The sequence below is a fragment of the Phoca vitulina genome, unplaced genomic scaffold (assembly GCF_004348235.1).
Source record: "Phoca vitulina isolate PV1807 unplaced genomic scaffold, GSC_HSeal_1.0 scaffold21, whole genome shotgun sequence".
Taxonomy (NCBI): Eukaryota; Metazoa; Chordata; class Mammalia; order Carnivora; family Phocidae; genus Phoca; species Phoca vitulina.
In genome coordinates this window covers 29,078,464-29,105,594 of record NW_022589724.1, presented here as the reverse complement: position 1 = coordinate 29,105,594, position 27,131 = coordinate 29,078,464, and the positions used below count along the sequence as shown (strand labels likewise).

The following is a 27,131-nucleotide window of genomic DNA, read 5'->3' as shown; positions in this document are numbered from 1 at the left end:
TTGTTCCCGTCTGTGATACATCTAGTCTTGCCTTTTCATGTACAGTTGAGAAAATACTTTTCATTTTCTCGAGAGAATAACTGGAAGGCTTTCACAGACATGATACAAATATCTTAACAAATCTGAGAAGTTGGACCTAGGTTTCCCGTCTTTTTTCTTCAGCATATATTGAGACCGATTGTTGAGTCTCAGGCAGTCTCGTTCTCGTGGAGGAATTAAACAAACCCCCTTCTGTTCCCACCCACTGGCAGTCCTCTTGGACTCATCATTCTGGACAGGTGTGGAGGAAAATCTTGAATCATTTTCAGAGCATGCAAATGATTGTCTTTTTTTGATAGCTGCTGGGCATTACCCTCTCCCCAAAAAGGTGGTTTATTAATATATGCACCCATAACTTTCAGATTTTGTATGGGTGGGGGAAATGAACACCATGTGTCATACACACTGTGTGGGGTAGATGCTATTTAAATCTGGTGAGCTGCTAAACATTTCACTAACATGGGATTGCTGGCTGGAGTCCAGGTTTGTTGGTTGGGTTTGTGTTTTTTTTTTTTTCTTTTGAGGAGGGGTCAGACTTTAGAGAACCAAGCCATCTGTCCAGCAAATTATTTTAAGGCTTTTAATAACAAATAGTTTGCAATATATTTTAACGTGTGGAGTAGAAAATTAATGTTTTGCAAAACTGATATCTTTAGAAATGTCTTCCACATTCAGTTTTGTTATCATTTTGGTATTGTAATCCCAATTTGGTAGCACGCATCTTTATACTAATGTTTTGCAGAATTAATTAGTTCGTTAAAAGCAACATTTTAAAACCAGTACGTCAGTAACACAGCACACTCCTTTAGAAGGCTCTTGCTTCTTTTTTTTTTTAAAGATTTTATTTATTTATTTGAGAGAGAGAGAATGAGAGACAGAGAGCATGAGAGGGAGGAAGGTCAGAGGGAGAAGCAGACTCCCTGCCGAGCAGGGAGCCCAATGCGGGACTCGATCCCGGGACTCCAGGATCATGACCTGAGCCGAAGGCAGTCGCTTAACCAACTGAGCCACCCAGGCGCCCCTAGAAGGCTCTTGCTTCTAAGAGGCATTGAGCTTCTACTAAAACAGATGCAGGGATTTTGTAGCTGCATATGAAGCTGTAAGACTTTGAAGAATCTCTCCTGCTCTCTGAGGTTTGTCTGTGGCGCTCTCCGGTTGCTGTTGTTTGTGCCTTTTGGTGGCGAATGTAATGCCCTTTCCAGCACCTCCAGTCTTCGTCCGCGGCAGACAACTTTGCATTTTACTTGTGTCCTCCCTGCCTGGCCTGGGTCTTGGCTTACTTTTAATGTCCTGTCTACTCATTCAGCAAATATTTAAGGAGCATCTAGTGGGTACCAGGCACCCCGGCAAAGGTGCTGGGCTTCAGCATTGAATAAAGCAGCCATCCCAGCCCACAGAGAATCCTTTCAGGCAGACAGGCGCTAAGCAAATAATCACTAGAAAAATTGCTTAATTAAACTGGGATGGGAGCCACAAAGAGAATTAGAAGTGCCATAGAAGTGAGGTGTAGGGCACACTGACTGATGGGGGCTAAGGGGGAGGGTCCGGGAAGGCTCCCTGACAAAGTGTCTTTTAAGCTGGGAACCAAAGACTTGAAGCGTGAGCTGGACTGATCTGGGCACGGAAGCAGAAATGGTTGTGGGAAGATTCTTCCAGGCAGAGAATGCAGGTTGTGCACAGCGTGCAAGGTAGTGCAAGCCTGCTCGGGTTCGTGGAAGGAGGCCAGCTGAGGCTGGAGCGACAGGAGCCTCCTCGGCCCCCTCAGGACTCGAGACTTAAGCTCACCACCGAGCCGTGTCTTAAGCAGTGATGCAGAAAGCAGGGACCTCTTTCTTGATACAAGCAAGGAGCTTCTAGAAAGCACAGGTGATGCGACTTTGGAGGGCAGAGATGGTTACTTGCTCTCGGGTGACCTCTAAGGTCACAGAAGCAGGTCCTTGATTTCATTGGAGTCAGTGAGAGGCAGGTGTTTAAACATAAGCAAACAAACAAAAACTAACCTTGGACTCCATCATGGAAGCATGATTTTAAGATTACAAGAATTGATCCAGTCATCATACCCCTATATTACTTCAGGGTGTTCACTTCTAGGCTGCAGCAAGTACAAACTTATTTCTCAAATGAAGGCAGCTTTGTTGAAAAATAAAACTTACCATTCAGAAAAGAACAAAGAAGAAAATCAGATACCTCCATTCCAAAACAGGTCTAGAGCAGTTATTCTGAACTTGGGGCTCAGGAATGGACTTAAAGGGGCCTATGACCTGCAAACAGCAACATGTAAAATGCTATACAGATGTGCGTTTTAGTTTTCAGTACCTTCCTAGAGTCTGTGACCCAGGAAGATTAAAACATGCCGATAAAAGAAATTGGAAAACCTGATAGTCTTTTATGTGTTTGCAGAAAGCCTTGAGGTTTTGGAGGCAGTGTTTGTGTGTCATTCCATGAGGCTGCAGTGGGGTAATGGGGTGGAGATGCTGGGGTGGCGGTCCAGCAGTCCAGGGGCTGCCTTGTGAGACGTGGTAGGGGGAGCCGCCTCTTGGAGATGCTGCTCATTCCTGGATTGACGGGTCCTCTGATAAGAGGACCTCTGAGTGCCTGGTGTTTCTTAATTCTCTGAATAAGGACATTGAAAGGAGCAGGCCACGCTACTTGAAGACAATCAGAAAGAACAAGACTTACAAGGCTTCAAAAATTAATGTTAGAACTCTGAGAATGGCGTGATCATTTCTGATGCTGCCAAGATGTTGAAGTCGTGGAGATGGAAGCTTAGTCCTAAGGAAGCCTTTACAAACCTTGAGAATTGGTGGGATTGCACTGGGAAAAATTGGAGAGTCTGACTGCAACTGGGGAGCAGAACAGGGAAATTGGATTCTCTCATTGCTTAAAGTTAACTTTCTGCATGAAAATATTGAAGTTCTGAACCACACCTTGATCTGAACCTGTGATTTCTAGGAGTTAGTGTTTCTAGTCCGATTCTTGGACCGTGAGCCCCATCTTGGCCGAGTGCTCTGGGAGGAGAGCTTCCAGGAGCTCACCGTCGCGAAAGGCCTCCGTAATGTAAACAGGAACAGCAATCTTTCCAAGTTATTACCCTGTTAACAGGTTGACAGATATGTGCAAATTGTGACTCACTGCTCAATTTGGCACTAAATTAATGTCTTTCCGTGCCGCATCTGCTCAAGTGTAAACTAGTCACCACTGCTGTGTTACTGCTTGTTTGCCTGTATTCCAAAGGTAAAAATTAAAGGAATTTGATCCTGCCACAGAATGGAGTGGAGCATATGGTAGACGTGTAGGAGGAGAGCATGCTGTTCCTACCTGTCCCCAGCCCTGCACTCAAAGTGGGACGTGACACATTGCCGAGCTCTGTGCAGACGCTGGCGAGCTCGCGGGCTCGGGAGGCAGCATCCCTAGAAGTGCTGCCAAGGAGGTGGTACGGCGAAGACCACCTCCCCTGCCATCCGGCTTTATAATTTGACGTTCCTAGCTTTCCTTATTTCTGTCAAGTAACTAGTGGTGGATTTGTGTTTTAAAGGTTGGGTGTATCTGAAAATGAAATGTTTTGATTTTTGCTTCTGGGATTTAGACATTGTTTTCCTCAGTTAAAAACGCAGCTGACTTTCTCTCTTTCTCTTTTTGGCAAATACATAATGTCACCTGTAAAAAGAAAATTTGCATCTCCTTTATGTTAGGCGTGTGAATGAAAAACAGTCTCCTTGAGATTCATTTTTGCTTCATAAAATCTTTGGATTGAGTTTGCTGAGCTTCATCTGAGATCCCTGATGGGGGAGGAAACCAAATGTGCCACCCCAGACCTCTCCACTGTCCTGTGTTGACAGATCTCATAAATAAAGGAATCCAGAAGCGGCAGGGGACATTTGCTGTCGCCTGTTTAGAACTCTGGCCCTCACTAAAAAGCCAGCAAAGTCAGGTAGTTGGTGTGGAATCCTAGAAATCCACACGCAGAGCTTGGTTTCTGGAATCATCGGGTAACCTACTCATTCCCCTATTTCCCTAGCCTACTAAAGAGACAGGTTTTCCAGAAAGCATTTTGAAACCTTCAAGGTGAAAGGTACAAGGGAGAGCAAATTATGATGTTACCTTTGTACTGAAGTCCCGCTTATTCATTTGCATTCTCCTGTCCAGAGTTACGATGATTATTGATTGAGGATTGGTTCCGAAGACATTGCCCACCCCCTCCTCATTAGCATATACTTAGCAGTGACCTCCAATCACACAGGACAGTGGATTTTTGCTTCCTGCTGAGTCTGAAGTAACTGGATTTCAACCATACACACAGATTTAGAAAATAAGTATGTAAATGCAGAAATGTTTCCAGTGACTTGGTGTAAACTTTTGACATGAAGTTTGCCATGTGTCTTCCACCATTTAAAAAAACAGGCAGTGATGAAACATGAGTTCGCTTCCTCCTTCCTTCATCTTTTTACCCGTTTGTAGCATTTATGCCTAAAGCCAAGGTTGTATCATGAAGCTATAAATCTAGAAGGGGACTGTGCGAGATGACATGGCGGTGTCTTGGTCTGTTCCTTACCATCCAGGAAAGGTTGTTTCCTCAGCCATTTTAAAAAGCAACAGAATGGGAGGGGGCGCCTAGCTGGCTCAGTTGGTTAAGTGTCTGACTCTTGATTTCAGCTCAGGTCATGATCTCAGGGTGGTGGGATTGAGCCCCACGTTGGGGTCTATGCTGAGTGTAGAGCCTGCTTGTCCCACTCCCTCTGCTCCTCCCCCGGTTCGCGCACATGCATTCTCTCTCTCTCTCTCTCTCTCTCTCTCATAAATAAATAAAATCTTTTTTAAACAAGATCAACAGAATGGTGTGGGGGGAGCACCTGGCTGGCTCAGTCAGTGCAGCACATGACTCTTGATCTTGGGGTTGTGAGTTTGAGCCCCACATTGGGTCTATGTAGAGATTACTTAAAAAAATAAAATCTTAAAAAAAAAAATCAATAGCATTTGGGCCTTGCTTTTAAGAAATACCTCTCATTCTTTCTGAGCTAGTTCACTTTTTAAGGCCTTGCCCTTATCTTACGGTCCTTTCTAGAGGTGGGAGAGAGCTGTTTGGTACTGAATTCCTAAAAGCCACTCACACCCTTGAAAGATGTCAGTCTCCTGCCAACCCCCTTTCCCAGGAGCAAGTGGCCTTCCACACCCCCTCTTCTCACACACCGCTGCTCCAGTCTGCTTACTGTCCTTGTTACTTACGACTGGGCCCCCTGTGGTTCTCCCTCCCTTCAGCTCCCAAGTCTGAAACTGTACAGGACATTCTCTAAGGAAAACCTGACCGGTTCATCAGTACGATTACTCCCTGACTTTCATGACTGACACACTGGTGTTCACTTTTTAACAAATGGCATTGTGTTGTCTGCTATCTCTTGTGAGCCCCTGGTTTTGAACTGAAATCTTCATGCTGTGAGTAGAGAGTTACTCTCCCTCTCCCCCCAAGAGAACATAGCTTTTATATGTCCCTGATCTAATGGATATGTAATTTAATTTATCATATCCAGTGGATACGAAATCCAATACAAAACCCTTAATAGATAGTTTTGCATCTCAGCTATTGAATTATACATCCCCAGTGTGATTGGGTGGTAAGCACAAATGCTGGTATGATTTTATTCTCAAAGGATGTGAGCCAGACCCAGCTATGTTGGTGCTGTGGATTGGCATCATCACAGTGAGCCTCCACTGGTGGGGAGAATTCATCCTGCTAAGAGAGGACATTTCTGCAGAGCAGGCCCATGATGTCCCAGAGAGAGTATTTGTAATTTTCCGGTCCTTAGTATGTGCCAGACACCATGCTAAGTACTTAATGTCGGTGATTATTAAACCTTAAGAGAGTTAAGTTCCATTTGGGCCAGAAAAAGAGAAGAATCTCTTTTGGAGGAATGTGTCCAGGAAAAAATGGAACTGACAGATTGCCTGGTATGTCTGACTGTAGTGAGAGAAGTTTTAGAGTCGGGTAGAGAGTTCAGGGATAACATTGTAGTAGGCACATAGAAAACTAACAAGTGTTCTCCCTCTCCCACTCCCCCTGCTTGTGTTCCCTCTCTCACTGTGTCTTTCTCTGTCAGATAAATAAATAAAATCTTTAAAAAGGGGGGGGGGCACCGGGGTGGCTCAGTCGTTAAGCATCTGCCTTTGGCTCAGGTCATGATCCTAGGGTCCTGGGATCGAGTCCCGCATCAGGCTCCCTGCTCAGCGGGAACCCTGCTTCTCCCTCTCCCACTCCCCCTGCCTGTGTTCCCTCTCTTGCTGTGTCTTTCTCTGTCAAATAAATAAATAAAATCTTTAAAAAAAATCTTTAAAAAAAAAAAAAAAAAAAAACTAACCAAGTGAAAATCAAGGCAAAACAGAAAGCTGTACAAATAAAAGTATGTACTCATGAGCTCCTGTGTGGCTCAGCTACTTAAAATATACACAGAGATTTGGGGCACAGTCACTTGAGTGTCCAACTCTTGATTTCGGCTTGGGTCATACGATCAAACCCTGCATTCAGCTTCATGCTGGGCATGGAGCCTGCTCAGGATTCTTTCTCTCTCTCAAAAAAAAAATTTTTTTTTAAATATATATGCAGAGATTTTAGAATGTACACACCAAATACTGACTTAAGCAAAAATTATGATATAACTTGAATTAGAGTCCAGCCAGGAAAATAGGAATTCAGGTATTTAAAACCAAGAGAATTTAATCCAGGGAATTGGTTATGTAGGTGATTGGGGTGAGAAGCCAAACAGGAGACAGCGAGGCTACCAGAGATGAGCAGCAACAGGAAGCTGTTGCCATCCCTAGACCAGAAAGGCAGAGGGAGGAGCCTCTGTATCGGTGCCCAGTGGCCAGGATGGTGGCAGCTAAATTCTGATCTCCTATAGAAGAAAGTCACTAGGTCATGCTTAAAATGAAAAAGCATCCTAACCACAGCAATAAGACAACAAAAAGAAAAGGCACCCAAATCAGTAAGGAAGAAGTAAGACTTTCACTATTTGCAGGTGACATGATACTATATATAGAAAACCTGAAAGACTCCACCAAAAAACTGCTAGAACTGATACACAAATTCAGTAAAGTTGGCAGGATACAAAATCAACGTACAGAAATCTGTTGCATTTCAATATACCAGGAATGGAGCAGCAGAAAAAGAAATGAAGGCATCAATCCCATTTACAGTTGCACCAAAAACAGTAAGATACCTAGGAATAAACCTAGCCAAAGAGGGGAAAGCCTATGTACTCTGAAAGCTATAAAACGCTGATGAAAGAAATTGAAGATGACACCAAGAGGTGGAAAGACATTCCATGTTCATGGATTAGAAGAACAAATATTGTTAAAACGTCTATACTACCTGAAGCAATCTACACATTTAATGCAATCCCTATCAAAATACCAACAGCATTTTTCACTGAACTAGAACAAACAATTCTAAAATGTATATGGAACCACAAAAGACCCCAAAGAGCCAAAGCAATCTTGAAAAAGAAGAGCAAAGCTGGAGGCATCACGATTCCAGACTTCAGGTTCTATTCCAAAGCCACAGTAATCGGAACAGTATGGTACTGGCACAAAAATAGACACGAAGATCAATGAAACAGAATAGAAAATTCAGAAATGAACCCACAATTATAATGGTCAATTAATCTTCGACAAAGCAGGAAAGAATATCCAATGAGGAAAAGACTGTCTCTTCAACAAATGGTGTTGGGAAAACTGGACAGCGACATGCACAAGAATGAAACTGGACCATTCTCCTCACCATACACAAAAGTAAATTCAAAATGTATTAAAGACCTAAATGTGAGACCTGAAACCATAAAAGTCCTCGAAGAAAGCATAAACAGTAATTTCTCTGACATCGGCTGTCTTTTTTCTAGATAGGTCTCCTGAAGCAAGGGAGACCAAAGCAAAAATAAACTACTGGGACTACATCAAAATAAAAAGCTTCTGCATAATCAAAAGAAATAGTCAACAAAACTAAAAGGTAACCTATGGAATGGAAGAAGATATTTGCAAATGACATCCAATAAAGGGTAAGTAACCAAAATATATAAAGAACTTATAAACTCAGCACCCAGAGAAGAAATAATCCAATTTAAAAATGGGCAGAAGACATTAATAGACATTTTTCCAAAGAAGACATACAGATGGCCAGCAGACATATAAAAAGATGCTCAACATCACTGATCATCAGGGAAATACAAATCAAAACTACAATGAGATATTATCTCACATCTGTCAGAATGGCCAAAATCAATAACACAGGTGTTGGTGAGGATGTGGAGAAAGGGGAACCCTCTTGCACTGTTGGTGGGAATGTAAACTGGTGTAGCCACTCTGGAAAACAGTATGGAGGTTCCTCAAAAAGTTAAAAAAAGGAACTATCCTACAATCCAGTAATCTCACTACTAAATATTTACCCAAAGACTATAAAAATACTAATTCAAAGGAATACATGCACCCCAATGTTTGTAGCAGCATTATTTACAATAGCCAAATTACGGAAGCAGCCCAAGTATCCATCAGTTGATGAACAGATAAAGAATGGATAAAGGAAAAAATATGCATGTGCACGAACACACACAGGAATATTATTCAGATGTAAAAAAGAATGAAATCTTGCCATTTACAGCTACATGGATGAAGCTAGAGAGTATTATGCCAAGTGAAGTAAGCCAGAGAAAGACAAATACCGTATGATTTCACTTATAAGTGGAATTTAAGAAATAAATGAGCAAGGGGGGGGGGGAAGAGAAGAGAACAAACCAAAAAAAAAAAAGACTGCTAACTATAGAGAATATACTGGTCTGCTGGTCACCAGAGGGGAGGTGGGTGGGGGGATGGGTGAAATAGGTGATGGGGATTCAGGAATGTTCTTGTTGTGAGGAGCACTGGATGTTGTACAGAATTGTTGAATCACTATATTGTACAACAAAGTGATATTACACTGTGTGTTAACTAACCAGAATTTAAATAAAAGCTTAAAAAAAATGAAATAAAAAAGCAAGAACTAGCATTAAAAACATATCATGTAGAAATATGGAGGTAAATACCAGAAGAAAGCACTAAAAACTGGTTGGCCCTGAGAGGCAAAAGGAGGAACAAGGGAGTAGTATTTTTTGTAAAAAGACTTATAAATCCCATTTGCCTTCTTGACTATATTGCATTGATAAACAGCTGAAGAGAGAAGTCTTTAGTACACTGTAGATTTGTGTTTCTTTGACTAAGGTTCCAGTTCATTTGTGTGCATTTCTTTTTCCCACTTAGATATGTTGATGATGTGATCAGCCGCATTGACAGGATGTTTCCTGAAATGTCCATCCACTTATCCAGGCCCAATGGCACATCAGCAATGCTTCTGGTAAGTTCTGCTTGACCTGTCTGTAGGGTCATGTGGAAGAAGACTAGCCTCAAGATGGTCTCTGGCTCTGTGTCGTAGGATCTAGAGAATGGAGACTAAATCCTGGTTTGATGGTGAATAGCATATTTCTTTTCACTGGTATCCTGTAGTTTCAAAATTCTGCACATTGAAACTTGGCTTTTGAATGAAATTGCAGAGCCCATGTAAGAATGACCTAGAGAGGAAATATACTGTAAGACCATTCCACCTGTAAGTCAGTTCAGGATGTTTTGGTGAATCTTTTATATTGTCTCAAAGAAATGCCCAACTAGGGGCACCTGGGTGGCTCAGATGGTTAAGCGTCTGCCTTCCGCTCAGGTCATGATCCCAGGGTCCTGGGATCGAGTCCCGCATCGGGCTTCCTGCTAGGCGGGGAGCCTGCTTCTCCCTCTGCCTCTGCGTCTCTCTCTCTCTCTGACTCTCATGAATAAATAAATAAAAAATTAAAAAAAAAAAAAAGAAATGCCCAACTATTGGATCCTGCTAAGAAAAACACCATCTTAAAATAGAACCAGGTTCAGGGTGCCTGGGTGGTTTAGTCGGTTGAGCGTCCGACTCTTGATTTCGGCTCAGGTCATGATCTCATGGGTCGTGAAATGGAGCCCTGTGTCGGGTTCCACACTCAGCACAGAGTCTGCTTGAGATTCTCTCTCTCCCTCTGCCCCTCCCCTGCTCACTCGCGCCCCCCCATAAATAAATAAATAAATAAAACCAAAAAAAAAAATAGAACCAAGTTCTGTGGAAAATCGCTTATAAAATCCATCATGTATTTGAAGAAAGTGTTCTGAGACCTTATCACTGATGATTTCCAATTTTGTTGTTTCTGATTTTGAGTTGCTCTGAGCAAGTTGGCCTCACACCCGCACCACTGATGTTTGCATTTGCATGAATTCACCAAAGGCAGGTGTGATTGGGAAATATAGTGGAATAGAAATGCTAAGTTTTATTAGTAATTAGAAAGGCATAGACACCTCAGGGATGTGAAGCTTTTCTAGCACTCTGTGATAATGTGTGCTTGAAGAATACTTCTCTGAATGCAGATTTTGGGGAGCCACCACATTTTACAAAAAGCAGAATTAATCGAATCAAGAGTGATGGTTTTTCATGGGCATCAGGGAGGTGAGCTTCAGGACTGAGTGTTTTTTGTGTCTTGTCAGTTGCTGCTGCTTTGGGGCCTCTTGTGAACTCCCTATACTTTAGCGTTTTACTTTTGCAGAATCTTATGAAGAGCCAGTCACCCAGGATGAGCTACGATCCCTCCAGCTGTTCACCTGAGGAGAACGGGCTTACTGTGTGTGCGGGTGTGGTTTTCTCTTAAGAAAGGAAGAGATGTGGGCTTATCAAATGGGTGTTATTTCTTTTGTGAGAAAAAATTAGTGAACATTGGGTATCGTGCTACTTTAAATTCTTTCAGTTAAAAAGTACAGTGAATGAGTTAATACAGTGTTCTTTAATAGAAAAAGAAAACAATTTGTATCTGTCTACAAAACATGCACTATCTTTTGCCTCAGTTAAATGTACAAATTGTCTAAATTTTAAGACCCTCCAGGCCCAGCAGCTAAAACATAAATCCTGCTTTCAGCATACTTGACAGGGACCAAGGAGTTAATGAAGATAAAAATGAGAGCATCCTCAGTGAAATAGGTTTGTTCAAATTATTTCTGGGTCATTGAGCTTCCATTTCATGATGGAGGTAGGGATTTAGCATTGAAGGGAATGAGCAGAGGGAACAGGATCATAGGTAAACAGGTCTAAGATATTAGAGTTACTTCCACCTGAGAAAGCGGGCTTTTATTTCACAAGGACCTGTCAGCCCTGTCTGCTTTCCCATGGAGCTGCTGTTTTAACAGACCGATGAGGGAGTTTAGGGGCTCAATTCAGGGGAAGAACCCCATTTTATATATGCATTTTTACCCCCATGCGTGGCTAATTCAGAACACTATATGCATCTAGCCAGCTAGTTGTTACCTTCCTTAGGTGACACAGGAATTCACATAAGGTGGTGCATATTTATAGGAATAGCAGTGGGAGATCTGATTCAGAATCAGATTGCTGGGTGGGTAATCATACTTTTAACAAAACTGCTTGATTTGGCTTTTACTTTCACAAGATGGCATTTTATTAGGTTGCAGACCTCTGGCCCATTTGCTGCTGCCGCCCAGACACCTTCTCTGAGGCTGAAGGGAATGCTCACCTGGCGGAGGAGCAGGATCAGCACCTCCCCTCCTGCCCTTGCTCAGCAGCTGCTCCCTGTGACCTCAGTGGAGAATGTTTGGGACCTGCACTGTAGGCAGTGAGGGCACCCCCACGGGAGGTGTAGGCAAGAGTTGGAAGTGTTGTTTTCTGGAGATGTGTCTGGAGTACAGTGTATTCTGGAAAGCTTCGGGAGATGAGCGAGACTGACCAGGACAGACCGTTAAGGCTGGCGAAGCAGGACACACACGAGTAGTCTCTGCTGACATCTCCTTTTACCTGCCTTGACCAAGGTGCAGATTGCACCTGTGCTTTTTAATAAAATGACATCTCCTCCTGAGTCAGCCAGGCTTCCTTGAGTGCAGTCAACAGAAACCTGCTCTGATTAACTTAAGCAAGAAAAGGGTTCGGTTTTTGTCTTTGTTTTGCTTTCTAATGATGCTGGATGCTCACAGACTGGAAGGTAGAGCTGATCTGCCAGGAGGGACAAAAACCAGGATAGCTCCAGGGGCGTCCAGAGCAGGATGACGGTCCTTTGGGGACGCTCTGGGGGCCCAGAAACGGCTCCAGTTAATCTGTGCAGCATGATCTACTGCGATCAGCACATTCTGCTGACTTGTTATAGATCTCTTCCAGTTTGGGTGTATGAGTACCGGCTTGGGGCGGGGGGGGGGGGGGGCAGATATCTTTGTGCACATACGTAGTAAAATGACGTAAAGTCATCGAACTCCAGAGCGTTCTGTGAACGAAAGGCAGGTGCGGTGATCCGTTCTGATCCCCCGCCCACTCCCACCAAGCCAAGAAGCAGCAGCAGAGTGCCTCAGATGTACGAAGATCTGTCACTGGGGGCCACAGTCTAACATCAGTGTAGGAGGGGAAAAGGGAGGCTGTAACTTGGTACTTTTCTAGGGGATTGGGGCCAGCTTGGCTCATCGAAAGCAAAACCAACCTTTCTTTGTTGGCTGGAGGCATCAGGGCTTCAGAACCCATCAGAACCATTAGGAGTGCCCAGCTTCCGGCCTGGGCACTGCGTTTGACTTGAAGCATATACACGTATCCCTTTCACATGTGCGGACCCCCAGATAGTGCATGCGTGGGAGGGGGAGCTAGAGGAGGGAAGGGAGGACCAGTAGGTGCTCAGGGAGGGTTTGCTGCATAGATACGCGGATGACAGACAAAAGCATCTTTCTCTTCCATAGGTATCAGTTTGTCCATCTTGGCTGCAGTGGGACCTGCTGCTCGGGGAAGAGGCAGTCAGCATTGGTACTAGTTTGATTCCCGAGCTGTCAGAACAGTTATCACCTTAACTTCTTCTGGCATCTTTGTGAGCCTTAGGTAACTGGCTGTATCCTGTAAACACCACGTCCTAGCTGATAGGAAATATAAAGTTTCAGCCTCTTACATAATCTTTAAATACACTGGTGCTGGCTCTCTGCTCTGTTGGGGGTGGAGGGGGCTGTTTTGGTGTTGTGTAAGTTAATAACTCATGATATAATAAATCCTGTTTCCGTTCTTTGAAGGGATGAGCTCAGCCATCCAAAAATAAATCTAGCTATGTTGATATTTAGTTTCAGTTAATCTACCACCTAACATCCCATTATTAATTTTCTTCAAACAGTCAAAATATTGTAAGAGTTTAACTGAGTCAGAGACTAGAACAAGCAGCTGGCTTCTTTTGGCATTTAAAATATTAATCTACAAGTTTTGACTGATTCACTAGGTATACGAACATAGAAAAGAAGAAAAGATGACGCCTCAACCATGATATTTGAAATATACCTTGATATTTTATAAATTAATCTTTATGTTATATGATTTATAAGAGAGAAAACTCATTTATCAATCTTTCTAAATATACATTTTAACTAAGCTTTAATTTCTTTAACATATTCATGCCTTGCTTTTGAATGACACATCTTTTTTAAACTGTTCAGACACATTATCTCATTTTGCCCTATCAGAAGCTCTCGCAGTAGGAAAGACTGTTGAACAGCTAACCTGCTTAACTATTCTGGGCTTCAGTTTCTCCACTGGGTTCCATAGTTCTCAAACTATAGTAGACCCAAGAATCACCAGTCTAGTGTATGGGAAATGCACATCCCTGGCAGACAGCACAGAAATTCCGATTCTGTAGGTCCAGGATAGAGCCCAAGAGGCACATCTCACAGGTGCCCCACCGAAGCCTCAGGTAATCTGTGCAGCAAGTTTTGAGAACCAGTATTCCAACCCTTTGTACCCTTGAAGTTCCAGCGAAGGCCAGTCTGTTTGATAAGTCCCAGCTCTGGCGTCAGACTGTTTTATGAGCTAGGTTCCTAAAGCATTTATTCACTCCCTCAGTAAATACTCTGAGCACCAGGAGAGAAAAGCATGGTCGTGGGTGCTGCTCAGCATTGACTGAGGTCCATGCACTCTTGGAGGCTGTGTTGTGGAATGGGAAATGGACGGGACACCAGCCAGTTGTTGCCTGATATGATGGCAGATGGTGATAAGGCTAAGGGGGATGGAAGCAGGGCAGGGGCTGGAGAGAGAGGTGCCGTGGGAGTGGGGCTGGCGGTCAGGGAAGCCCTCTATGAGTAGGCACCTGCCGGAAGTGGGCCGAGGTGCTGATGGGTCCAGGAGGGGCAGCACAGGTACAAAAGACCCTAGCGGGATGACAGTGTGGGTGTGTTCGGATAAAACCAAGGAGGCGAGGATGGCTGGAGTGCTGGGAGCCAGGGGAGGAGATGAGACCGCGGAAGTCACACCGCGGTGGACCAGACTCACAGACTATGTGGAGGGCTGGGATTTTTTAAATTTTATCTTAACCTTAGGTGTAGAATTGAATTGATCATGATCCTTGATTCATGACACCCTTGTCATCATTGATCTAGGCATGGCCCTTTCATATTTCTTTAATAATATAGTGAACATTTGTGAACCTACCACCCAACCCCAGAGCTAGAATTTATCTGCAACCTGTACACCAGGGAGCAGCCCCTCCCGTCCCCTGCCGCTGCCCCGTAGGGAGCTGTCAGCCTCCCTTCGTGTTTCGTTCTCTTCCCTGCCCTGTTACGAGGGAAGCTTTTACACGTATGTATCTATTCTTAAATAATGTATTCTTTAATTTTACCTGTTGTAATTAATTATTTTTAAAAGATATCATATGTTGTCTTCAGGGACTTAATTTTTTCACTCAACATTTTTTTTCCTTGGTATCATTCAAATAGTTGGTTTAGCTATAGCTTATTCATTTTGCTAATATGAAATATTCCATTATATGAATATATGCTAATTTAGTTATCCTTTTTTCTATTAGTGGTCATTGATTTGTTCCTGGTTTTGGTTTTTATGCTATAAACAGTCTACTTTGAACATTCTTGTTCATATCCTTGGGACCCTGGGCTCAAGTTTTTCCCGGAGCTTTTCCTAGGAGCAGAGTGCTCGGTTTAGGGCAGTGGTTCTCAGCTGGGGTGATTTTTGCCTCCCAAGGGATGTTTGGTAAAGTCTAGAAACATTTTTACTTGTCACAACTCGGGGGGAGGGGTGCTGCTGGCATGTAGGAGGTAGAGCCCAGAACCACTGCTAGCCATCTTACAGTGAGCAGGGCAGCCCCCCACCTCAAAGGGTCATCCAGCCCAAAATCAAAGTGCCAAAGCAGAGAAAGCCTGAGTTAGGGCACCCAGACTGCCCATGAAAACACCAAAGGGTTTTCCTAGATGGTTGCACTCATTTACACCCCACCAACAACTCCAAAGTAGCAAAACATGTCTTACCCAGACATACAAAGATTCAGGTAGTGACTTTGGTTGAACTTCAGATTTCTGAAGATCATCAGGTGCTGAAGTTCTGTGACTCCCAGCAGTCGCTTTCGGAAGCTCCACCCGTGTGTCAGCTTTTTTGTCACAGCACAGAACATTATTGGAATTCTTCGTTAAATGCTTTTTTTTTTAATGCCGTTTTACAAGATTTATTTAAAAATCCAGTCAAGAAATGGGCAGAAGACATGAAAAGACATTTTCCCAAAGAAGACGTACAAATGGCTAAGAGACACATGAAAAAATGCTCAGCGTCACTCGGCATCAGGGAAATACAAATCAAAACCACAATGAGATACCACCTCACACCAGTCAGAATGGCTAAAATGAACAAGTCAGGAAACAACAGATGTTGGTGAGGATGCGGAGAAAGGGGAACCCTCCTACACTGTTGGTGGGAATGCAAGCTGGTACATCCACTCTGGAAAACAGCATGGAGTTTCCTCCAAAAGTTAAAAATAGAACTACCCTACGACCCAGCAATTGCACTACTAGGTATTTATCCAAAGGATGCAAACAGTAATTTGAAGGGGCACGTACGCCCCAATGTTTATAGCAGCAATGTCCACATAGCCAAACTATGTTAAGAGCCCAGATGTCCATCAACAGATGAATGGATAAAGAAGATGTGGTATGTGTATATATGTGTGTGTGTGTGTGTGTGTGTGTGTGTGTGGAATATTACTCAGCCATCAGAAAGAATGAAATCTTACCATTTGCAATGACATGGACGGAATAGAGGGTATTATGCTAAGCAAAATAAGCCAGTCAGAGAAAGACAGATACCATATGATTTCACTCATATGTGGAACTTAAGAAATAAAACAGATGAACATGGTGGGGGAAGGGAAGGAAAAATAAAATAAGATAAAAACAGAGAGGGAGGCAAACTGTAAGAGACTCTTAACCCTAGGAAAGAAACTGAGGGTTGTTGGAGGAGAGGTGGGGGGGGAGGGGTAACTGAGTGACGGGCATTAAGGAGGGCACTTGATATTATGAGCACTGGATGTTATATAAGACTGATGAATCACTAAATTCTACCTCTGAAACTAATAATACACTATATGTTAACTAAATTAAATTAAAAAAATTTTTTAAATCCATTTTTATAGTTCTGCTTCATTTTGGACACATCAAAATTGCTTTACCAAACCTGGTTCCAAAAGACGTTTCCAAAGATCAAATCCATTCTTTGTGGCAGCAGTTCCCGATAAGGGTTGGGCAACAAGGGGTCAGAGACCCTTTCAGGAAGTCTAAAGTCAGAACGATTTTTATGGCAGTACTAAAACATCGCTCTCCTTTCTTACTCTTGTTTACTCACACATTCACAGTGGAGTTTTCCAGAACCTCTACACATAAGATGATGTCATCACACTGACACCTATTGATTGGCTCCAGTAGTCTTCAAACATTTCTGTTTTATTTTTAAAATGGTAAATATTGGTAGCTGTATCCCACAGAAACAGAAGTTACTTGGGGTCCTCAGTAATTTTCAAGAGTGTAGAGAGGTCCCAAGACCAAAATGTTTGAGAACTGCTACTTCAGGGAGAAGTATATTCAACTATTAAGCATATTCAAAGCAGTATATCAAACTAAATTTCAAAAAGGTGGTTCCAGAAATGTTTGTTGCAATGGCAATGATATGAATGGAAACTTATTAGTGATAAAAAACTTTGAGGTTTAAAAAAAAAAAGTCAAAAAGTATAAGGCAAAGGGATGGGAGACATTATACAGGACAGTTCTGTTTCTTCAACAGAGTCAGTGACAGGGAAAAAACAGGGAGGACAGAATGCTGAAGAGGCTCAACAGCAGCATGTGCGGTGTGGACCTTGTTTGGGTCCTGATTCAACAAACCAACTGTAAGAAGATTTTCGTAAGCAATCCAAGTGATCTGCACATGGTCTCCATTTCAACTGATACCAAGGAACTTGGGGTAATTTTGTTAGGGGTGATAATGACCTCGTAGTTGTGAAACAAAAGGTCTGTGTTTTAGAGGTGAGCACTGAAGTTTGTAGAGCTGACACAGCTTGATATAAGAGCTATGCTTTAAAACATTGCAACAGAAGAAGGGGAGGGATAGATAAAGCAGGTGTGGCAAAATCTTGATCATTTTTTAATCTGGGTAGTTATTAAGCAGTCTCTCTTCCTTTGTGTCTGAGCATGTTCACAATCAGAAACACTGTGGATGGCCGTCCAAATGCAAGTCTCTCCACAAATTCTCCAAACAATACAGAAAAACAAAACAAATACAAATACAGAAACCACACAGTAAGCACAACTAGAAGACCAAGAATGTCCACACTCCAAACTATGTGTGATTAAAAGAAAAAAGAAAGAAAGAAAAGAAAATGCAAACAAATCCTAGTGCACTATATCACTTGTGTACTCACTGTTAAGCTTTGCTGAGGGGAAAATGCCTCACGGAAGAGGACACACTGTGTAGTTGCATCACATGAAGTTCTAGAACAGGCCAAGACTAAGGTGGATAGAAGCAGAACAGTATTCCCCTGGGAGGGATGGGGCAGGCATCAACTGGGAAGAGCATGAAGGAACATTCTGTGGTGGGGCAAATGTTCTGTATCTTCATAGAGATGCGATTTCTATGGCTGTATGCACTTTTCCCAATTCAGAGAATGGTACACTAAAGTTATATACACTTCATTGTAGGCAAATTTTACCTCAAATTTTAAATAAATGTTAAACTCTACTTAAAGATGTGCTTGCCTAAGTGTTTAGGGATGAAGTATACTAATGACTGCAACTTTCGGATGCATCAAAGAAATAAGATGGGTTGATAGATGAATAGATAGATGGATGAATCTGTGGTACAGCTAGGAGAATGAAATGACAATTACAGAATCTAGCTCATGGGAATATGGATGTTCACTCTACAATTCTTCCGACTTTTTAGATATTTGAAATTTTTCATAATGAAATGTTGAGCAAATAAACACCTCAACTGAAGACATGCCACACCCCCAAGGAAACAAACACCACAAAGCAGAAGAAAACTATGTAATATGGCACTCCGAACTGGTTTTAATATCCTCAATCATTTGGGGAAAAAGACTTTTTAAAAAGCCCTTGAATCAGAAGTTAAGAACAGAAATGAAATGGAAAGGATTTAGTATACTTGGGAGAAAATGATAAAACTGTCTCAGAAATTAAGACTAAATTTCAAGATGTTCGAGGAAGAAGATAATCACATGAAGTTTAATAGAGAACATGGAGGAAAGGCAGGGAAACAGCCAGGAGAATGACAGACACCAAAACAAAGAAGCAGACTGGGTCAGAGGGAAGTGGTGAAGTGAGAGGCAGGCAAAGAAGATACAACGTGTATATAATCAGTCTGTGGAGAAGAAAAATGAAAGAATAGAACAAACGGTCTCAATATGTAAGACTGTAAGAAAATTTCTAAGTTAAAAAAGGGCTGAATCTGCACATCGAAAGGGCTCACTGGATGCTTAGGAAAATTGACCAGCAACAATCAAGTCTAAGATACATTCTAGTAATGCTGGCAGACTTCAAAGATAGAGGGAAAAAATCCTCAAAGCTTCTAAGCAAAAAAAAAAAAAAAAAAATCCAATAACTTACAAGGCAAAAGAATTAGACTGGCATCAGGTGTCTCAAAAACAATACATAAAGCAAAGCAGTGATGGAGTGGCATTTTCAAAGAAAGCATGAATCAAGGATATATGTGTCTTTCAAGTAGCAAGGCCCGGAAAAACCATTTTAAACATAAAAGAATTCTCTGCCTGTCAGCCAATCTTGTGGAATCTGCCAGAGAATGAGCTACATCCACCCAAGAGCTGAGTGGGGAGCCCAAGCCTAAGGACTGACAGTGAGCATGCGATGTGTTCAGTTGTTGATGCAAGACTATTTGTGTGTGTGATAGATGAGCATGGAAGGACACCATTAAAAATTGATAAACGAGATGCTATCTAAGAAAAATGGGAGTCTACGGGCATTAAAATGTATAGGTACAAAGTAAGCAGACTGGGTCAGCATGAGAACAAAAATATAAGCCTTCCTGAATACAATCCATCAATCAGTAACTGAGTGAGCAAGCAAAGACAACATCACTCAGAGAAGGAAGCATTGGAAAGATAGTACACATGGTAACTATGTAATTATGTGACTAAGTTGAGACCATATATGTCAGTAAATATGAATGAATTTAATGCAATCATTAAAAGATTTTTTTCGGTTGATTAATTAAAGTTCATATGGAAGAGAGGATAGGAAGACACCAAAAAAGAACTTGTCTCTTGGGCATTAAAACATACTCTAAAGCTTCTCTAATTAAAACTGTGTGGTATTGGCTTATCCGTAGACAAACAGGTTAGTAGAATAAAATAGGCAAGAGGTAGACTCAACTACATATGAAACTTTAGCGTAAGATAAGGGTAGCATCTCAAATTGACAGGGCTTCAGTCATAGAAAGGAAGAAGCTTTTAGGTGGCCAAAAACATCATAGTAAAGTCAAGGCAACCGGCAGTTGGGGAGGAAATATTAGCAACATATATTACAGATACGGAGCTAACATCCCTAAGATCATTTTTTAAATCTTAAAAAATAAAGGGGAAAAGACCCAAAATGGGGTAGAAAATGGGGGGGTAGACAATTCATGCCCCCCCAAAAGACATAAAAATGGTACTTATACAGGAAAAGATATTCACCCTTACCCATCAGTAGAGAAATGCAAATTAAAACCTCACTGAGGTGCCACTTCCCACTACCAGACTGGCAAAAATTTAAAAAGTATCACAACACATTCTCTTGGTAAGCCCCCAAGGAAACACACACCACCGTACGTTGCTGGTGGGAACACAGAGCAGTGCAGCCCCTTTGGGGGGACTTTGGCAACGTCTAACACAACTGTGCGTGCATTGTATTTTCACCCAGCAGCGCTACTCCAGGAAGTTACACCGCTCACGTACCTCCTACAGTACGAACATGCACGTCCACAGGCTTATGAATCGCAGCTTGTTTGTAATTGCAAAACCCTGGAAATGACCTCCGTGCCCTAGCAAAGGAGAGGGGCTGCATAAATTATGACACAACCACACTGTGGGGCCACGCCATTCCTGTTTTCATCTTTAAAAAAGAACGCAAAAGACCTCTGACTCCTATGAAGTGATTTCCAGGATCTATTGTTGGGAGCAAAAAAGCAAAGTGCAAGAGTGTTCTTTAATATGCTTCCTTCTTGGTAAGAAAGAGAGGATATCAAATAACCATCATCTGCTCATCTCTAAGGGGAAACACACAGAGAAATCGGAGAGAGAGTTGCGTGGGCAGAGAGTAGGTCGGATGTGTGTGGGGAGGGGTGACACGGCTCTGAATGTACCTTTTGTATAGTTTTGACTTTCAGAACCATGTTAATGTTTCATATAATAAATAAGCATTTATGTAATCATGCATGATTCTAGGATTAAAACTTGTAAAAGAAACACTGTCCTTTCTGGTATAAAATTCATTGGGCACAGAGAGGCTGTCCTAATACTAGATATTTCTTCCATAAGTTTCCTCATGTGCTAAGCGTGTTTTCTGTGCCAGGCCTGAGCTCCTTTCTTTACACGTTGCCACCTCACCCCCAGTTGGGACCCCAGGTGCTGGGTGGCTCAAGGCACACAACTGAAAGATAACCCCCAATCATTAGTGACAGTGTGACAGGTCGGACTCTAGTCTGTCTGACTCAAGAGTTCAGACTTTCATTCATTTGTGAGAGATCACCTGAAGCTCCTGCCTGCTCGGGGTGCCACTTGGAGTATCCAGCCTCCCTGTTGCCGGAGATGAACTTGGGACTCAGCACCCCAGGAATGGGAAACTACGCTAGGGACATAATAGGGAAGGGGTCGTGGCCTCGGTAATTTTTCTGGACCCACTTGATTTGAGGTTTCTTAGGCAAAGTATGTGTGTGCTTCTGCTAAATATACTTGGCTTCAGCTTTGAAAGCATGTGATTTTAAGTTCTGTGTAGATTCAGTATTCTGTTAAAACATACAGATGTCGTTTGTGGGCGCTCCCTATCCTGTTTCTACTTAATCTTCTAAAATTAGCTGGTGCTGTAATGGCAGGGATCCTGACCTTGGTCCATGACCCCCTGGGAGGTGATGGATAGGCTTCCAGAAATCTCTGCAGTTTTTGTGTGTAGATGCACTTACTTCTGTGCCTCTTCCTGAGGGACAGAGGCTGTGGCTTCCATTAGAAAAGGCGCCTGGTGCCCAGAAAAGGCTAATTACACTGGTCTTAAACCCCAGCTAGAGCTCCCAGTCCCGTCTCTTTAGGTTACCTGGTCGGTCATCTGCTGATGCAGCTTCTACTCTGCGTCCTCTCGTTTTATACTCAGTACATCTTACACTTGTACTCGCTTCCGGGTGAGTTTTTGGTGGCTTCCAGGTTATAATAGCGCAGTGCTAGAAGTACTGCTGTTAGCCTTGCGGGCCATGCATAGGAAGCAGACGGGTTTGAGACTTCCAGGCACCAGAGCGGAGAAGCTTAAAAAAATACTTGGGCATTAAATCTGGTTTTCAGTTTTCTGACAACTAAGCCTTTAAAAACATTTTTTTTAGTGATATAATTTTCTGACACAAGCTTTTTTTTCTTTTTTTTTTTAAAGGATTTTTATTTATTTGACAGAGACACAGCGAGAGAGGGAACACAAGCAGGGGAGAGGGAGAAGCAGGCTTCCCGCAGAGCAGGGAGCCCGATGCAGGGCTCGATCCCAGGACCCTGGGATCACGACCTGAGCTGAAGGCAGTCGCCCAACCAACTGAGCCACCCAGGTGCCCCACAAGCATTTTTTTTCTTAGAACTAATTTCAAAGAGCAGTTTATACTGTCTCTTTCCTTCCTTCCTTCTTGTTTTCAAATACCATTTCCCAGTATATGTTTCGTCTTTAGTTTCTGTAGCTATTAATTCAGCATAGTCATTCCCAGAGGCAGTGGTGCACTTACATCTGTCATCTGAGTGTGTGTTTAGTTTGATAGTTGCCCTGATGCCCTAAAAATAGTCTAAATTAACGAAAGCCCAGTGAGGCACCCCAGAACCACACCCCAAAATACCAGTATGCCAGTAGTCATCAGGTTCTGCCATTTCTAAGGATACCCTTTAAAGCCCAGAACTCACATCTACAACTTCCCTCAACACATGTCAATTGCATTTGCCCCCCCAAATATTAGGAAGCATATTCCATGAACCTTAACAGGTATATTTCATTAAGCTGGCATTTACAATAGTGAATATAAATGTTGGAGAAAGCTATTTGGAGTTGGATTTTACTTTAAAAATATTTTGAATGCATTATATGAAATTAACGTCTGGTAGAAACAGGTGACACCTACCTTTGTGAGGCAGGGTGAACGGTGGGTTGAGGGAATGCACTCTACCACAACTACTGTAGCTTTTTTTTTAATTGTCTAATTCAGTTGGATTCAGTGCTAAGTGGTGGGTCTTAGTTCAGGGTACCTGATTTCCAGACTCCTCGTCTTACACCCTGCCCCCAGTGTGACAGCTCTCTGTTCCAATACTTACTTCATTCTTGTAACAAATACTTACTGATCAAATACCATGGAAAAGATAACTCCGAACTGTCATGTCAAGCAGTGAGCCATCCCCATACATGCAGAATGCCGCATGCACATTCCTGATGTGCTGTCAGTCCTGTCTGGCGTCTTCCAGCCAGCCCCTCCACCCATCCCCCCTGCTCTCCACTCTGTTGCCGGAACTCTTGCCATAGCCATCCAGTTGGTCTCCCAGTCTCCTTGTTTCTGGACATTCTGCCTCCTCTCCATCTTCCACATCTGACTGATCATCCCAAAGGGCAGGTCTCACCATGCCCATGTCCTACTCTGTTGGCTTCTTATCGCTTGCAGGATATATAAGCCCTCCTCTGTAGGGAAGCCTGTGTGGTCTCTATAACCTGGCCTCAGTTTACCTTTCCGCCCCTCCTCCCCCCACCTCTCTCCCCTCTGCCTGGGCATTCTCAGTGCTCTCTAGTGCTCCCAGTGGAGGCACCATTGGCATTTTAGATGGAATGGTTCCTCGGGGTATGGAACTGGCCCATGTATGGCAGAAGTTTTAGTGTCCCTGGCGCCAAGCTGTTAAATGCCAGTAGCTCTCCTCCACTTACTGTGACAAGTGCAAATACCTTCTCATTTCCAGAGACTCCTTGGGAACAACAGCGTCTCCAGATACTCCTGCCCATTTGCTTCTGTGTTTTGTGCCTGTCCTTCCTTCTGCCTGTGGTGTTCTTGTCCACCTCCTGCCCTTTCTGGCAAAACTGCTATATGTTCTTTAAGATTGGGATCTAATGTTACCTTTCAAGAAGTCCACCCTTACTTCAGGCTGAGATGGTTTCTTCCTTTGTGCTCCCACGCCCCGTTTATGCCTGTATTAAAGGAATATACTGTGTACAGAGATGCCATGGATCGATCTGAAATGGGTCGCTTTGCTTTAAAATGCACATGACAGTACCTACAGTATCATCTGGTACATGCACAAAGCCCTCCTGAAAACCCTAAAGGGGAAGTGCTGTGATCTGGCCAATTACCTGTGAGCATCTGTGTGTCCACGTCATTATGTGACATTACATGGCTCTCGATACTAGACTTGGGGAACTTTACAAAGAAGGAGGATTCCCTTGGGGCTTCATAATCACCGTAGGACAAAGAGACAATGTAAATTATTATTGTTGGTCTTGTTACTAGAAGAACAACGATACTGATAAACAGATTCTCTGAATCCCTTGCACCTTGTCTCAGAGTTTGTATTTGACCAAATGGAGCCATTTCTCTCAGCGCCCACTGCAATCAGTAATGTGAAGCAAAAATGATGTTACTCTTCCCGAGTCATAATCTTTGTTTTGAAGAGTTATTAACACAGGAGCCCAAGCTGCTATTTCCTTTAGACAATTGGGTTGTCCTGTTTCAGATTTATACACAGCAATTGAATCTCATTAGCCCAGATATCCACTGCATAGACCAGGCATGTAAATAATTGAAACCTTCCAGAGCTATATTAAATCTTCAACTGATTTTAAAAGCAGTTTATCTTGGCATTTTACTTTATTCTCTAATCTCAATCTACACAGTTGATTTTTCCTCCAGTTAATCTTTTCCTTTTGTCTGGGCGTTGAGATAAAACAGTTGCTCGATTCTAATAAAAGTGACATACACAATCCATTTCCATTGGCAATTGGATTAAAAGATGAATATGAGTCTACACTAATATGGTCTACAGTATTATTAATTACATAAACTATATTATGTTTCATTTTAATTATAGTTAATTGAATGAACTGTGCTATGTGCACTTATCAGAGCAGTGGTGGTCATCACCATCACTAACCCAGCCCCTCAGCAAACACCAGTGAGGATGTGGCTCTGGAGCCCACACGGGGGTCCAGTTCCTGGCTGGGCCGCTGCTGGCCGCGTGACACTGAGTGTCACCTGAACTCCGTGCCGTCATTTACCCTGCCACCCGGAGCTGCTCAGAGTCCTCTCTTGTGGGGTTGTTGTGAGCTCTACCTCTTCTACCACCTCTACCTCCACTACTACTGTTAATCCAGGCAGCATGCAGTGATTTCTGCTGGACCTTTGGTGAAGATCATGGCATTTCATAGATGTTCATGACGTAGTTACCATGATGACCATCGATCACAAACATTGTGAATAAGAAAATTCTTTTTTTTTTTTTTTTTTAAAGATTTTATTTATTTATTTGAGAGAGAGAGAATGAGAGACAAAGAGCATGAGAGGGAGGAGGGTCAGAGGGAGAAGCAGACTCCCTGCCGAGTCTGCCGAGCAGGGAGCCCGATGCGGAACTCGATCCCGGGACTCCAGGATCATGACCTGAGCCGAAGGCAGTTGCTTAACCAACTGAGCCACCCAGGCGCCCAGAAAATTTCTTTGTTTCTGTTCAGAAATCCTTTGTGATCATGTGGGACCTTTTTTAAACATGAAAATACTTACCTTCTCTTTTTGCCCCTCATTCTTGCCTTATAATTCTAGCTAAAATTACACGGTAATGGTCTTTGTGTCAGCTTTTAAGGTGGCTGCTTGTTTATTTTACAGGACATAAAATACCCTATCTCTCCGGTTCTTTAAGTGGGAGGTTTACCCACGTGGGGGCTTGGTTGGGTTTCGCCTTTCATCATAGCCACTCCTGTTCCTTCAGGATCTCCCCTCCTTTCCCTGCGTATTGGTTCTCAGTCTTTGCGGATTCCTCTTCCTCTTCCCAAAGCGTCAGTGTGTCCCGGGACTCAGTTCTTGGACCTGATCCCTCCTCTGTCTACTCATATTCCCTAGATGACCTCAGATACCCCATGGTTTTAAAGATGTTCTGTTAGCAGGTGATGCCCAACTTGACACCCTTAGTCCAGGTCTTCCCTGGGCTTCAGCCTCAAATCCCCACATCTGCTGACGTCTGCACTTGATTTCCGCACTTGGTACGTGAGCAGTGGCCCCTGCGTCAGTCCGTGACACCTCCCTTCTTCCTGTCGCCCCCCCTGCCTCTTCTTTCTCACCTGGATTACTGCAACACCCTCCCAGCTGGCCTGTCTGCTTCTGCCCTGGCACGTCTGTCATCTCTACACCGTGCAGCTGGAGACTGCCCAGAAGACTCTGCCAGCTTCCCATCACACTTAGAGACCTCTTCGCATGATCTCTAAGGTCCACCGTGTACCTCCCCTTTCTCCCATGTTACGTCAGGCCCCATCTCCTACCACCTGCCCCTGGCTCACTCCACGACAGACACACTGGCCTTCTCGTGGCTTCTAGAGTACATCAGGGCTGCCACTGCCTCAGGGCCTTTGCACCAACTGTGCCCTCTGCCCCTGGCTCTCTCCTTCACTTCCTGAAGGTTCCTGGGTCTTGCGTGAACACACTGTTTTAAAATAGCACCCTACCCACCCGCAGCCACTCTGTCTCTGCCTCTGCTCTATTATACTCCATAGCATTTTCACCATATGGCATGGTATTAACTTCTTGTCGATCTCCACCCACTGGAATATGAGCTCTGTGAAGGCAGAGACCTTGTTTTGGCCACTGCTGTATCCCTGGTGCCTAGAACAGTGCCTAGCACATGCTGAGTGCCCAGTAAGCACTTTTGAAGTACATGAATGTGCTGTTTTGCAGTGTAACCCACACCAGCCCTGGGAGGTGGGTACTGCACCGAAAAGCAACATAAGTTGCTAGAGGCATGTAGCAAATAAGGGGCAAAGCTGAGGTTTAACCTCTATCGGTTTGACTCCAAAGTGCATGTTCTTTCTGCTATCCTACATAGCTTCTCGTTTCTGGGTGCTTCTGAGCTGCCACCGAATCTCTAGAATGTTACTGTGCTTTTGAAGCCTCTCCATCTTGATTTTGTTCACCATTGTCACCGAAAACTTCTTGAGTGCCTGGTTTCCACAGAGCTTGCACCAGTCATAGAAGATGAAAGGCGGGGGTCAGTGCCTGGTGCCTGCCTGTCCGTGCTCAGCCTTGAACAAATCCCCCACTAGACGGGGAGGTCTTCCAGAAAAACAATAATGTTACGGAAATACTCCTATTTCGCAGGCTCAGAACTGTGCCTAGCCCCGAGGAGGCACCTGTTAATAGCTGTTGAACTAACGAATGAACACAAGGAGCACAAACAGCTGCTAGGAGAGTTCAAGTTCTGTGTTTGTTTGTTTGTTGTTTTTTTTTTTTTTTTAAATTT

General features: G+C 43.3%; 1 protein-coding gene across 2 annotated transcripts in view; it reads left to right on the top strand.

The window, feature by feature from the left end:
• MED27 (mediator complex subunit 27) overlaps positions 1–27,131 on the top strand; it is a 204,073-nt gene that overhangs the window by 123,697 nt on the left and 53,245 nt on the right. Inside the window, exons 4-6 of one of the 2 annotated variants that reach the window (XM_032418813.1) lie at positions 9,316–9,409; positions 10,665–10,739; positions 12,841–13,464. In XM_032418813.1, the coding sequence (XP_032274704.1) occupies positions 9,316–9,409; positions 10,665–10,739; positions 12,841–12,948 (277 nt within the window). In that variant the 3' untranslated portion in view covers positions 12,949–13,464. Of the gene's footprint in view, positions 1–9,315; positions 9,410–10,664; positions 10,740–12,840; positions 13,465–27,131 lie in introns of those variants that run through there. The other variant, XM_032418812.1, reaches the window with a different exon arrangement.